This window comes from Pseudophryne corroboree, chromosome 9 (assembly GCF_028390025.1).
Source record: "Pseudophryne corroboree isolate aPseCor3 chromosome 9, aPseCor3.hap2, whole genome shotgun sequence".
In the NCBI taxonomy this organism is placed as follows: Eukaryota; Metazoa; Chordata; class Amphibia; order Anura; family Myobatrachidae; genus Pseudophryne; species Pseudophryne corroboree.
The window spans coordinates 70,622,606-70,636,798 of NC_086452.1; the positions used below are offsets into that span (position 1 = coordinate 70,622,606).

At 47.7% G+C, this 14,193-nt stretch overlaps 1 protein-coding gene across 1 annotated transcript in view; it reads right to left on the reverse strand.

Moving 5' to 3' along the window:
- Positions 1 to 2,098: 2,098 nt before the first annotated feature.
- RAD54L (RAD54 like) overlaps positions 2,099 to 14,193 on the reverse strand; it is a 94,126-nt gene continuing 82,031 nt past the window's right edge. Inside the window, exons 17-18 of the mRNA XM_063939505.1 lie at positions 13,639 to 13,802; positions 2,099 to 2,938 (exon numbers count right to left, since the gene is read on the reverse strand). Coding sequence (XP_063795575.1) covers positions 2,737 to 2,938; positions 13,639 to 13,802 — 366 coding nt within the window. The 3' untranslated portion in view covers positions 2,099 to 2,736. The remainder of the gene's footprint in view (positions 2,939 to 13,638; positions 13,803 to 14,193) is intronic.

Sequence of the window (14,193 nt, forward strand, 5' to 3'; positions counted from 1 at the left end):
TTAAGGGCGGCCATCTCAGGAGAGGATAGAGCCCTTACAAGCGTGTGAGCGCTTTATCCACCCTAGGGGGTGTTTCCCAACGCACCCTAACCTCTGGCGGGAAAGGATATAATGCCAATAACATTTTAGAAATTATCAGTTGTTATCGGGGGAAACCCACGCATCATCACACACCTCATTTAATTTCTCAGATTCAGGAAAACTACAGGTAGTTTTTCCTCACCGAACATAATACCCCTTTTTGGTGGTACTCGTATTATCAGAAATGTGTAAAACATTTTTCATTGCCTCAATCATGTAACGTGTGGCCCTACTGGAAGTCACATTTGTCTCTTCACCGTCGACACTGGAGTCAGTATCCGTGTCGGCGTCTATATCTGCCATCTGAGGTAACGGGCGCTTTAGAGCCCCTGACGGCCTATGAGACGTCTGGACAGGCACAAGCTGAGTAGCCGGCTGTCTCATGTCAACCACTGTCTTTTATACAGAGCTGACACTGTCACGTAATTTCTTCCAACAGTTCATCCACTCAGGTGTCGACCCCCTAGGGGGTGACATCACTATTACAGGCAATCTGCTCCGTCTCCACATCATTTTTCTCCTCATACATGTCGACACAAAAGTACCGACGACAGCACACACACAGGGAATGCTCTGATAGAGGACAGGACCCCACTAGCCCTTTGGGGAGACAGAGGGAGAGTTTGCCAGCACACACCAGAGCGCTATATATATACAGGGATAACCTTATATAAGTGTTTTTCCCCTTATAGCTGCTGTATAGTTAATACTGCGCCTAATTTGTGCCCCCCTCTCTTTTTTAACCCTTTCTGTAGTGTAGTGACTGCAGGGGAGAGCCAGGGAGCTTCCCTCCAACGGAGCTGTGAGGGAAAATGGCGCCAGTGTGCTGAGGAGATAGGCTCCGCCCCCTTATCGGCGGCCTTATCTCCCGTTTTTTTTTAATGTATTTTGGCAGGGGTTAAATGCATCCATATAGCCCAGGAGCTATATGTGATGCATTTTTTTTTGCCATCCAAGGTGTTTATTATTGCGTCTCAGGGCGCCCTCCCCAGCGCCCTGCACCCTCAGTGACCGGAGTGTGAAGTGTGCTGAGAGCAATGGCGCACAGCAGCAGTGCTGTGCGCTACCTTGTTGAAGACAGGACGTCTTCTGCCGCCGATTTTACGCACCTCTTCTGCCTTCTGGCTCTGTAAGGGGGCCGGCGGCGCGGCTCTGGGACCCATCCAAGCTGGGCCTGTGATCGTCCCTCTGGAGCTAATGTCCAGTAGTCTAAGAAGCCCAATCCACTCTGCACGCAGGTGAGTTCGCTTCTTCTCCCCTTAGTCCCTCGATGCAGTGAGCCTGTTGCCAGCAGGTCTCACTGAAAATAAAAAACCTAAACTAAAACTTTCACTAAGAAGCTCAGGAGAGCCCCTAGTGTGCACCCTTCTCGTTCGGGCACAGAGATCTAACTGAGGCTTGGAGGAGGGTCATAGGGGGAGGAGCCAGTGCACACCAGATAGTCCTAAAGCTTTCTTTAGATGTGCCCAGTCTCCTGCGGAGCCGCTATTCCCATGGTCCTTACGGAGTCCCCAGCATCCACTTAGGACGTTAGAGAAAAATAATTTTCTGCTGATTGCAGAGCGCCACCTTACATATATAGATATGTTAGTATGGTCACATGTACAAGAGAAAGCAAAAATCAAAACTATATTCTACAATTAACTTTGTTAGAGGCCATCAGGGGTGTATAGACTGGTGGTGGGGGGGAGGGAGGGTGGGTGTTTAGATGGGCTGCTTGTCAGACAGTTTACCTAGTTCTGGACCGTAGTTTGCAGGTTTTAGAAATAGGGTCACATGGCATACGGTATGGCAGATGGCCAGAACATGGTGATAATATACACAGGCAGTGTGGCATCACCGATGTACCAGCAAATACCAAATAACTCATCTGTCAGAGGAACCATCTCTGCAATCTACTGGGTGATGGACTGAGGGTGGGAGAATCCTCACAACCTCACCTCTCAGGCTTGCAGGAGACGGGATTACACAAATCCGTAACTTTGGCACGTTAAGTAAATCACACACAGAACAAGCATTTGTAGTTTTTTTGTTTGTTTGTTTTTTTAAGGCCATTTTAATTTAGGCTTTGGAATTAGAAAAAAAATACCATCTCTGCTGCATCTTTTCACATGCAGAAAGTGATGTGTGCACACCAGGATGTCAGGATAACTTATAGGCATTAATAATCCAGCCATAAAGAGATCTCTTAGTCAGGGCAACGGACACCAGAAGCAGACGTGACGGGATCTTCCCCCCATGTCACAGAAACATTATATTAGGGGTCTTGTCTGAAACAAGCATTTTATGTACAATCCCTTCTGTATCTTCTGCCATTCATCAGACACAGACCCTAACCACACTGCAGGACACTCCGAGCGTCCACGCTATAGCATAAGGCAGCAGTTATATCCGGTCATAGTCAATATCTTTAGTATCAGACCACAGATGATAATCTGACCCATTTGTGGGACGTAAACATGAATCGCAGTATCTCACAAACCAGCAAATCTACCAGCTAACCTGCAGATCAGACACAGAAGAGCTGGCAGCTGAAGATCAGGAGCTAGTTTCCTGCTGTCCTGTGTTATCACTGTGGCTTCCCATCTCCAAAAAACGGAGATGATATTCCCTTGTTGCGTGGCTTCCTGATCACTACTAACAGGTACTGCACAGCTATAGGACTCCCCTCTGTTCTTCATGGGAGCGGTGGTGAAATGTAAACGTAACGGCAGCATCCCATGCCGCCATCAGCACCTGGTCCTGTAGGCCGCGCTTATCGGCACAGTGGTTCCACTGAGACAGATCAGAGGTGCAGTCAGTGCCATCCGGCGGGAGGCGGACCTGGCGCCCATTCACACAGCGACGACATCTGAACCTAAATGGAAGAGAACGAAGAGTGATCAGATTCCAGAAATCATACCGCCACGTGAACGTGCTGCCCATAGCAAATTCTAGCCTTCATTTATCTAGTACATTTCAGAAGATATCGCTAAAATCTGACAGGGTGCTATGGGCATTACCTCCACTCTGGACTTGGCAAGAGTCCAAAAATATAGCAACCACCCTAATTTTGGTAGTGATGCCTGTGAAACGCAGTCATATAGTGATATTCTAAAATGAGTTATTTTACTGACAAAGTATGAGACATTCGCTACTGTATAATGCAAGTTTTGGAGCCCTGACTGGTTAACCAATCTGCTAGGGGGCATTTAAAGAATAGTGATAACAACATGGTAACATTCCCCTAAATGGTTGCATGAATGGTAGACGGGGCAGTTTGATAATCTCAGAGATCATTGTATCTTATAGAATAAGAAACAGTCATCTTAGTAAAATGACAAAATTAAGTAAAATCCTAATGTAGTCTGGAATCCTGGGTGTAAAGGTGGCTGTGGGAACAATTAATCGGAGCTCCTTAAGAAGGAAAGGTGGGAATGTTGTTTGCCTATCAGTCTGGGAAGGTGAGGAGTCGTCTAAGGTGTAAAGAGTGTCTGGGGGGATTTATCTTGATGACCATTGCTGGAAAAGCTGGCTGGTAACTAGGAAGAAGGTTTCAGTTACTGATAGGGTTGTTTGGGAGCTTCTGTGAGGACCTGGGACCTTTGTCAGTGCCTTGTATGAACATTAACTATATGATGGAAACTGGTCTGTGGTCAATCTGACAAAATAACCCGTAGTGCATAAGTCCAGAGTCAGTGTGTGCTTCCACTACAAAGCTTCGTTGTCACACCAAATAGTACCGTATTGTTGGCAAGAATTGCCTGAAATACCTTCCCTTTTTTTCTATTTAAAAAAAATCTTGCCAGCTGCTACAGGAGGGAATGCGTAAACCAGTTGTAAATTCCAAAGGAGGGTGCATACCAACACTGTGGCACTACTGAATCTTCATCAGCTTTCCTGTTAGAAAAGACTTAATTTTTTACAAAAAAGTTTTAACTGTTTTTAAATCCAGAACATGGATTGTGTCTTTGATTCTGTCTTGAACTATGACCTCTAAAGTGAACAGACTACTTCCACTGAGGTTGTTGACCATCAGCCAACAAAGGACCGACAATTACATTTTTGGAGATAACCAGATGAACTAGTCTGGATAAGCTATATTGTGATTTGTTTCATTTCCATAGGAGTTCTATCTGGAACTTTCTTGAGTGGCAATGAAAACAACTGTGAAGTCGGATGCCATCTTTCCTAGACCTGTCATGCCTAGACGAGCAGAGGTCTATCTGCAAGACATCAAAGACATTTTTAGTCTCTGTAATTGAAGAATGTTGTCTTCCGGTAAGAAAACACTAAGCTAAATGGTGTCAGAAGACTACCTGCACAGGAATAAGACTCCATTTTTTGTAATTATAACTGATAAGGCAACTGTGGAACTGTAAAATCTGGGACATCAACTACATATGGACCCAGGGAACAGTTGGAGATAAGGGACCACTAACACCTCTGGCTCTCAGAGCCACAATTATCTTTCTTAAAGGCTCTTGATGCCATTGCTAGCCTAAAACGAAGTGCCACAAAAATAAGAATTTACTTACCGATAATTCTATTTCTCGGAGTCCGTAGTGGATGCTGGGGTTCCTGAAAGGACCATGGGGAATAGCGGCTCCGCAGGAGACAGGGCACAAAAAGTAAAGCTTTAGGATCAGGTGGTGTGCACTGGCTCCTCCCCCCATGACCCTCCTCCAAGCCTCAGTTAGGATACTGTGCCCGGACGAGCGTACACAATAAGGAAGGATTTTGAATCCCGGGTAAGACTCATACCAGCCACACCAATCACACTGTACAACCTGTGATCTGAACCCAGTTAACAGTATGATAACAGCGGAGCCTCTGAAAAGATGGCTCACAACAATAATAACCCGATTTTTGTAACTATGTACAAGTAATGCAGATAATCCGCACTTGGGACGGGCGCCCAGCATCCACTACGGACTCCGAGAAATAGAATTATCGGTAAGTAAATTCTTATTTTCTCTATCGTCCTAGTGGATGCTGGGGTTCCTGAAAGGACCATGGGGATTATACCAAAGCTCCCAAACGGGCGGGAGAGTGCGGATGACTCTGCAGCACCGAATGAGAGAACTCCAGGTCCTCCTTAGCCAGGGTATCAAATTTGTAGGATTTTACAAACGTGTTTGCCCCTGACTAAATAGCCGCTCGGCAAAGTTGTAAAGCCGAGACCCCTCGGGCAGCCGCCCAAGATGAGCCCACCTTCCTTGTGGAATGGGCATTTACATATTTTGGCTGTGGCAGGCCTGCCACAGAATGTGCAAGCTGAATTGTATTACACATCCAACTAGCAATAGTCTGCTTAGAAGCAAGAGCACCCAGTTTGTTGGGTGCATACAGGATAACAGCAAGTCAGTTTTCCTGACTCCAGCCGTCCTGGAACCTATACTTTCAGGGCCCTGACAACATCCAGCAACTTGGAGTCCTCCAAGTCCCCAGTAGGCGCAAGGCACCACAATAAGCTGGTTCAGGTGAAACACTGACACCACCTTAGGGAGAGAACTGGGGACGAGTCCGCAGCTCTGCCCTGTCCGAATGGACAAACAGATATGGGCTTTTTTGAGAAAAAAACCCACCAATTTGACACTCGCCTGGCCCAGGCCAGGGCCAAGAGCATGGTCACTTTTCATGTGAGATGCTTCAAATCCACAGATTTGACTGGTTTTAAACCAATGTGATTTGAGGAATCCCAGAACTACGTTGAGATCCCACAGTGCCACTGGAGGCACAAAAGGGGGTTGTATATGCAATACTCCCTTGACAAACTTCTGGACTTCAGGAACTGAAGCCAATTCTTTCTGGAAGAAAATCGACAGGGCCGAAATTTGAACCTTAATGGGTCCCAATTTGAGGCCCATAGACACTCCTGTTTGCAGGAAATGCAGGAATCGACCGAGTTGAAATTTCTTCGTGGGGCCTTCCTGGCCTCGCACCACGCAACATATTTTCGCCACATGTGGTGATAATGTTGTGCGGTCACCTCCTTCCTGGCTTTGACCAGGGTAGGAATGACCTCTTCCGGAATGCCTTTTTCCCTTAGGATCCGGCGTTCCACCGCCATGCCGTCAAACGCAGCTGCGGTAAGTCTTGGAACAGACATGGTACTTGCTGAAGCAAGTCCCTTCTTAGCGGCAGAGGCCATAAGTCCTCTGTGAGCATCTCTTGAAGTTCCGGGTACCAAGTCCTTCTTGGCCAATCCGGAGCCATGAGTATAGTTCTTACTCCTCTACGTCTTATAATTCTCAGTACCTTAGGTATGAGAAGCAGAGGAGGGAACACATACACCGACTGGTACACCCACGGTGTTACCAGAACGTCCACAGCTATTGCCTGAGGGTCTCTTGACCTGGCGCAATACCTGTCCCGTTTTTTGTTCAGACGGGACGCCATCATGTCCACCTTTGGTATTTCCCAACGGTTCACAATCATGTGGAAAAACTTCCCGATGAAGTTTCCACTCTCCCGGGTGGAGGTCGTGCCTGCTGAGGAAGTCTGCTTCCCAGTTTCCACTCCCGGAATGAAACACTGCTGACAGTGCTATCACATGATTTTCCGCCCAGCGAAAAGTCCTTGCAGTTTTTGCCATTGCCCTCCTGCTTCTTGTGCCGCCCTGTCTGTTTACGTGGGCGACTGCCGTGATGTTTTTCCCACTGGATCAATACCGGCTGACCTTGAAGCAGAGGTCTTGCTAAGCTTAGAGCATTATAAATTTACCCTTAGCTCCAGTATATTTATGTGGAGAAAAGTCTCCAGACTTGATCACACTCCCTGGAAATTTTTTCCTTGTGTGACTGCTCCCCAGCCTCTCGGGCTGGCCTCCGTGGTCACCAGCATCCAATCCTGAATGCCGAATCTGCGGCCCTCTAGAAGATGAGCACTCTGTAACCACCACAGGAGAGACACCCTTGTCCTTGGATATAGGGTTATCCGCTGATGCATCTGAAGATGCGATCCGGACCATTTGTCCAGCAGATCCCACTGAAAAGTTCTTGCGTGAAATCTGCCGAATGGAATTGCTTCGTAGGAAGCCACCATTTTTACCAGGACCCTTGTGCAATGATGCACTGACACTTTTCCTGGTTTTAGGAGGTTCTTGACTAGCTCGGATAACTCCCTGGCTTTCTCTTCCGGGAGAAACACCTTTTTCTGGACTGTGTCCAGAATCATCCCTAGGCACAGCAGACGTGTCGTCAGGATCAGCTGCGATTTTGGAATATTTAGAATCCATCCGTGCTGTTGTAGCAGTATCCGAGATAGTGCTACTCCGACCTCCAACTGTTCCCTGGACTTTGCCCTTATCAGGAGATCGTCCAAGTAAGGGGTAATTAAGATGCCTTTTCTTCGAAGAAGAATCATCATTTCGGCCATTACCTTGGTAAAGACCCGGGGTGCCGTGGACAATCCAAACGGCAGCGTCTGAAACTGACAGTGACAGTTCTATACCACGAACCTGAGGTACCCTTAGTGAGAAGGGCAAATTTGGGACATGGAGGTAAGCATCCCTGATGTCCCGGGACACTATATAGTCCCCTTCTTCCTGGTTCGTTATCACTGCTCTGAGTGACTCCATCTTGATTTGAACCTTTGTAAGTGTTCAAATTTTTTTAGATTTAGAATAGGTCTCACCTAGCCTTCTGGCTTCAGTACCACAATATAGTGTGGAATAATACCCCTTTCCTTGTTGTAGGAGGGGTAATTTGATTATCACCTGCTGGGAATACAGCTTGTGAATTTTTTCCCATACTGCCTCCTTGTCGGAGGGATACCTTGGTAAAGCAGACTTCAGGAGCCTGCGAGGGGGAAACGTTTCGACATTCCAATCTGTACCCCTGGGATACTACTTGTAGGATCCAGGGGTCCTGTACGGTCCCAGCGTCATGCTGAGAGCTTGGCAGAAGCGGTGGAAGGCTTCTGTTCCTGGGAATGGGCTGCCTGCTGCAGTTTTCTTCCCTTTCCTCTATCCCTGGGCAAATATGACTCTTATAGGGACGAAAGGACTGAGGCTGAAAAGACGGTGTCTTTTTCTGCAGAGATGTGACTTAGGGTAAAAACGGTGGATTTTCCAGCAGTTGCCGTGGCCACCAGGTCCGATGGACCGACCCCAAATAACTCCTCTTCCTTTATACGGCAATACACCTTTGTGCCGTTTGGAATCTGCATCACCTGACCACTGTCGGGTCCATAAACATCTTCTGGCAGATATGGACATCGCACTTACTCTTGATGCCAGAGTGCAAATATCCCTCTGTGCATCTCGCATATATAGAAATGCATCCTTTAAATGCTCTATAGTCAATAAAATACTGTCCCTGTCAAGGGTATCAATATTTTTAGTCAGGGAATCCGACCAAGCCACCCCAGCTCTGCACATCCAGGCTGAGGCGATCGCTGGTCGCAGTATAACACCAGTATGTGTGTATATACTTTTATATGATATTTTCCAGCCTCCTGTCAGCTGGCTCCTTGAGGACGGCCCTATCTATAGACGGTACCGCCACTTGTTTTGATAAGCGTGTGAGCGCCTTATCCACCCTAAGGGGTGTTTCCCAACGCATCATCACACACTTCATTTAATTTATCTGATTCAGGAAAAACTACAGGTAGTTTTTTCACATCCCACATAATACCCTTTTGTGGTACTTGTAGTATCAGAAATATGTAACACCTCCTTCATTGCCCTTAACGTGTGGCCCTAATAAGGAATACGTTTGTTTATTCACCGTCGACACTGGATTCAGTGTCCGTGTCTGTGTCGACCGACTAAGGTAAACGGGCGTTTTAAAACCCCTGACGGTGTTTTTGAGACGTCTGGACCGGTACTAATTGTTTGTCGGCCGTCTCATGTCGTCAACCGACCTTGCAGCGTGTTGACATTATCACGTAATTCCCTAAATAAGCCATCCATTCCGGTGTCGACTCCCTAGAGAGTGACATCACCATTACAGGCAATTGCTCCGCCTCCTCACCAACATCGTCCTCATACATGTCGACACACACGTACCGACACACAGCACACACACAGGGAATGCTCTGATAGAGGACAGGACCCACTAGCCCTTTGGAGAGACAGAGGGAGAGTTTGCCAGCACACACCAAAAACGCTATAATTATATAGGGACAACCTTATATAAGTGTTTTCCCTTATAGCATCTTTTTATATATTTCTAACGCCAAATTAGTGCCCCCCCTCTCTGTTTTAACCCTGTTTCTGTAGTGCAGTGCAGGGGAGAGCCTGGGAGCCTTCCCTCCAGCCTTTCTGTGAGGGAAAATGGCGCTGTGTGCTGAGGAGATAGGCCCCGCCACTTTTTCGGCGGGCTCGTCTCCCGCTCTTCAACGGATTCTGGCAGGAGTTAAATATCTCCATATAGCCCCCGGAGGCTATATGTGAGGTATTTTTTGCCAAAAAATAGGTTTACATTGCCTCCCAGGGCGCCCCCCTCCCAGCGCCCTGCACCCTCAGTGACTGCCGTGTGAAGTGTGCTGAGAGCAATGGCGCACAGCTGCAGTGCTGTGCGCTACCTTTAGAAGACTGAGGAGTCTTCTGCCGCCGATTCTGGACCTTCTTCTCTTTTCAGCATCTGCAAGGGGGCCGGCGGCGAGGCTCCGGTGACCATCCAGGCTGTACCTGTGATCGTCCCTCTGGAGCTAATGTCCAGTAGCCAAAGAAGCCAATCCATCCTGCACGCAGGTGAGTTAACTTCTTCTCCCCTAAGTCCCTCGTTGCAGTGATCCTGTTGCCAGCAGGACTCACTGTAAAATAAAAAACCTAAGCTAAACTTTTCTAAGCAGCTCTTTAGGAGAGCCACCTAGATTGCACCCTTCTCGGCCGGGCACAAAAATCTAACTGAGGCTTGGAGGAGGGTCATGGGGGGAGGAGCCAGTGCACACCACCTGATCCTAAAGCTTTACTTTTTGTGCCCTGTCTCCTGCGGAGCCGCTATTCCCCATGGTCCTTTCAGGAACCCCAGCATCCACTAGGACGATAGAGAAATAGATAATGCAGAGATTGGACAACAAATCTGAGAAAGCCCTATTAGTCTATGTGAATATACATCCCTGATGTCCATGAACACCAGAAATACATTCACCTCCATAATGTTTATTAATAACCTCAGGGACTCAATCTTCAAATGTCTCGAAGATGAAGGTTCAGGACTTCCAGGTTAAAAACTGTCCAGAAAAAAATGTCTTCAGAAATAAGAAATGGTTCAAATAGATGCCGGTCAGGTCAAGTGTTTTTCTAAAGATTTGGCCAGTCTCTTATCTGAACAAACCTGTCATCCCTTTTGAGGTCCTCTTCAGAAGTGGAGAATTGGTTAAGGATGGCACCAGACAGAAAATGTGAAGCCATCTTGAAATCTATTTTTTTGGTGGCTGCGGAGTCTTCCTAATACCAATTCTGTCTTCGCCCTGGGCTAATAAAGTTGTTACTAAAAGGTCAGAACAGCTTTCTGAATGCTTTCTCTCAGACCCAATCTGGGTCCACTGGAAGTATGAAAATATAAAAACTTAGGGTCTTTCAATTTAGGATCATAGCATACTCAGGGTTATAGCATTCTTTAGGTTAGGATACCTCTTTATTGAGAGCAGCTGAGGTTGCACGTTGTCAAACTCTTGAGTGCTGTACTATTTATAATACCCTCTTAGGGGCGGATTGAGCCACCGGGGCAGCGGGCTAGTCCTCGTTGGGCCAGTCCCACGCCATCTCTCTGCTGGGTCAATTCACAATATGTGCCAGGCCGGGGATGGTCGCAGCTCTCCGATCAGGCAGTAGCCACTGGTTAGACTGTCACTAGAAACGGATTCTGCTCCTTTAATTACAGACTAAAGGAGCAAAAGCAGATACCAGCTTATGTTAAAATCAGTGGGGTGGGGTTTACATTTAAGATAGTGGACTCCAGCGGTGCAACTACCCGCCCGGCCCAGTCGAGAGTGGGATATGCGAGAGGACAAACAAAGTCGCAGCAATTGGAGGTGTAATGGGGGTGGAGCAGGAGCTCTGGACTACCTCCAATGCTAGATGCGGGCCGTTCTCAAATCTGTGGGCCACCAGAACTTGTGCTGCACGCTGCCTTTTGAAATAGTGAGGCAGCGCACAGCCTTTGCTTACACAGCAGCCAGCATCTGTCGTGCACTCGTGTGGCTCCACCCCTGCCTCTAAACTTGCCTCTCTCGTCCCTGGTTTCGCCTGCTTCAAGGATTGAAGCTGCAGCACGACCATGGACTCTGCTAGCACCACCCTGCAAATGTGTTATGTGAAGTCTTGTGGACTGCACTGGAAATAGCCAGTGGCAGTAGAAGAGGGGGTAAGTGATCAGAGACCAGTCTGTCTGCCCTATTTCTCCAGCTCAGCCCTCACTTCTTCCTTTGCCCCATGTTTGTTTATGTCTGTCTCTCGGACACCTCCTTTCCCTCACCATGGGCCTAATTCAGACCTGATTGATGTTGTGCGAAATCGCACAGCGTTCGATTATCGAATGACTGCGCATGCACCCCAATGCACAGGCGCGACACCAAACAGCGATAGGATGGTACAAAAATTTCAATCGCAAGGCGCTCGCAAGGTGATTGACAAGAAGAGGACAGGGTGATAACTGCCCGTTTTCTGGGAGTGTCAGGAAAAACGCAGGCGTTCCCAAGCGTTTTCTGGGAGGGTGTGTGACGTCAGCTCTGGCTCGATCAGCCTGTTTGTATCGCACTGGAGGAGTAGGTCCTGGGCTACGCACAGGTTGCACAGACTGGAAAAAACATTCAATGGTGAGTTGCGAACGGATTTGCAGATGTCCGATGCCTGGCGAAGTTTTTGCATGGCGTACACATGCATTCGCACACTTGCACTGGGCGGGTTTTCACTCTCTATGGGCGGCGACTATCTGATCGCAGACATCTGCAAATTTGCAGCGCAGCGATCAGGTCTGAATCAGGCTCCATGTCTCTATGCATATGCAGCACGTGGCCAAACTGCCGGAAACTGCATTTTCTGAGGTTAGGCCGCATTTTTCCATTTGCTGCATCACGCCCCTAGTAATGCGTTTCTGCTGGCTATATGTAGGTATTGGAGGTTTCAGGGTACTCTGTCTGCGGGGGTACATGCATTTATGTACCATATTGTGTTTCTGATGGATATATGTATGTATTGGAGGTTATAGTACGATCTGGGAAGGTTGCAGTGGGGTTGGCTAATCAGATGAAGATGTAATGTAGTATGGGAATGTTTCTGGGAGTGAAACAGACCGATAGTGGTTGTGTACCGCTGAATTGCTCATAATGGAGGCCATACAGATGATCTGCACCTTGCATAGGGCTGGTGCTAGTTTCAATGGTGCAACTAATGGTCGCGTCCTACTACGCACAAAGCACGACTGCTGCAGCATCTGTAGACATTGAGAGTGGGCGTCTCAGTCCTTGCATATTCAGATGCACAGATGTACACCAGGGAAAGGTATTGTTGCAGCGCAGCATTATAATAAAATCGCTGATGCAACTGTAGCAAAAGGCGCAAGAAAGGGTGCAAATCGGTCCAACTCAGAATCAGGCCCCCCCTTCAGCAGACCTTACATAAGTGCACATAGCGAGGGTACTGGTAAAACAGCCCATCACCTGGCCATTACCACCGGAGCTGAAGGCTCTTCCCTGCCAGCCCTGAAGCCAGTATAGAGCGCAGGACAAGACTTCTCTCAGGCTACACTGAAGGTGGAGAGGAGTCTGTCCAAACATAGCCGCAGGTCTAGATGTAAATTCTAGATGTTTATATTTTATATGGGAAATGCTGCTTTTATCAATGACAAACATGCTGCAAATGTTCTGTGTACCCTGTACAGCCTTACTGCCAGGATGTATGGCGCTGCGGACCACTAGTGGTGCCCTATAAATAAAGTGTAATCATAAACCATATATCCACTCAAAGTGCTACATCTGCCCTTAGTGTGATGCCACTGGGGAAACGGAGGTGTGAAGGAGAAGGCACATCAGATCCTGGATGCACTTAGTAGTGCCAGTGCAGGCATAGGATTACCACTGTGTAAGTTACTAGTTATAGCTATGGAGTACAGCTTACGAGAACTTGAGAAGAAGCTACACGAATAAAGGTAATGGAAGGAATACAGTATAAAAGAGGGTAGAAAACTAGAATTGCTGACTTAGGAGGTGACCTAATGATTACTTAGAATTATTTATGGAGATCAATACAAAGATTTGTACGAGTAACTTTATCTGCCAAGACGCAGACAGAGAATAACTATAAGCAGAAGACAGGCAGTGTCACCATCACCATAGGAAGGGTTCCTTGTGCTAAAGGTGTCCCAGGTGTGGAATTCCTGACCATGAGTGGGTGAGCGGCTGCATGGACTTAAACATAAATCGGTACAGAACGTTATAGTGTAATTGATTAGGGGAACTGATCAGATTTGTGTGGCCAGGAAAGAACTGGTTCTCCCTGTGAGGTGAAACTGACAGCAGTGTTACTATGAACATTTCTTTTCCATCCCCTGGATCAATGGAACAAGAATTTATGAACGTGATGCACTGGCAAAGAGCTGTCTATATCCTAATGGCCTGCGCACTCACTTGTCGTGCGTGTCACTCGTTGTGTCCTCGTTGAGCGTGAAGAGTTCCTTGAGTTCCCCAACAGAGAAATGTCTCTCCACGTCCTGCTCCTCATCCACCACACAGCTGCTTAGTGCCTTCTTGTGTGTCTGACGCTGGAAGATCTTTTCCTCAATGGTCCCAGTCTGGAAAAGGAAAACAACGAATGTACAAACAAAACCCCATGTACACTACAACTCACCCCCCACTCACTAGTACTTGCCACCACCACCATGTTATACCCCTTTCAGACCACCTCAGGTGGGTCACACACGGGAGCTGCCAGTGTGCGACCCGCCTCAGGCGCCCCGCTACTGCTGACTGCAACCAGGCATATTGCCGGGTTGGTGACGTCGCTTAGAGATCACATGATCTCCAAGCGCCGCCCGTACAGAGAGTGTGAGCGAGAAAAACGGGTCGCATCGACCCGGCTCCCGTTCACACCGCACAGTGAGCCGGGTTGAACAAGTGTTCAACCCTGCTCACGACCAGGGTTGAAATACCGTGTCACTTGACTCGAAATTTCAACCCTTGCAC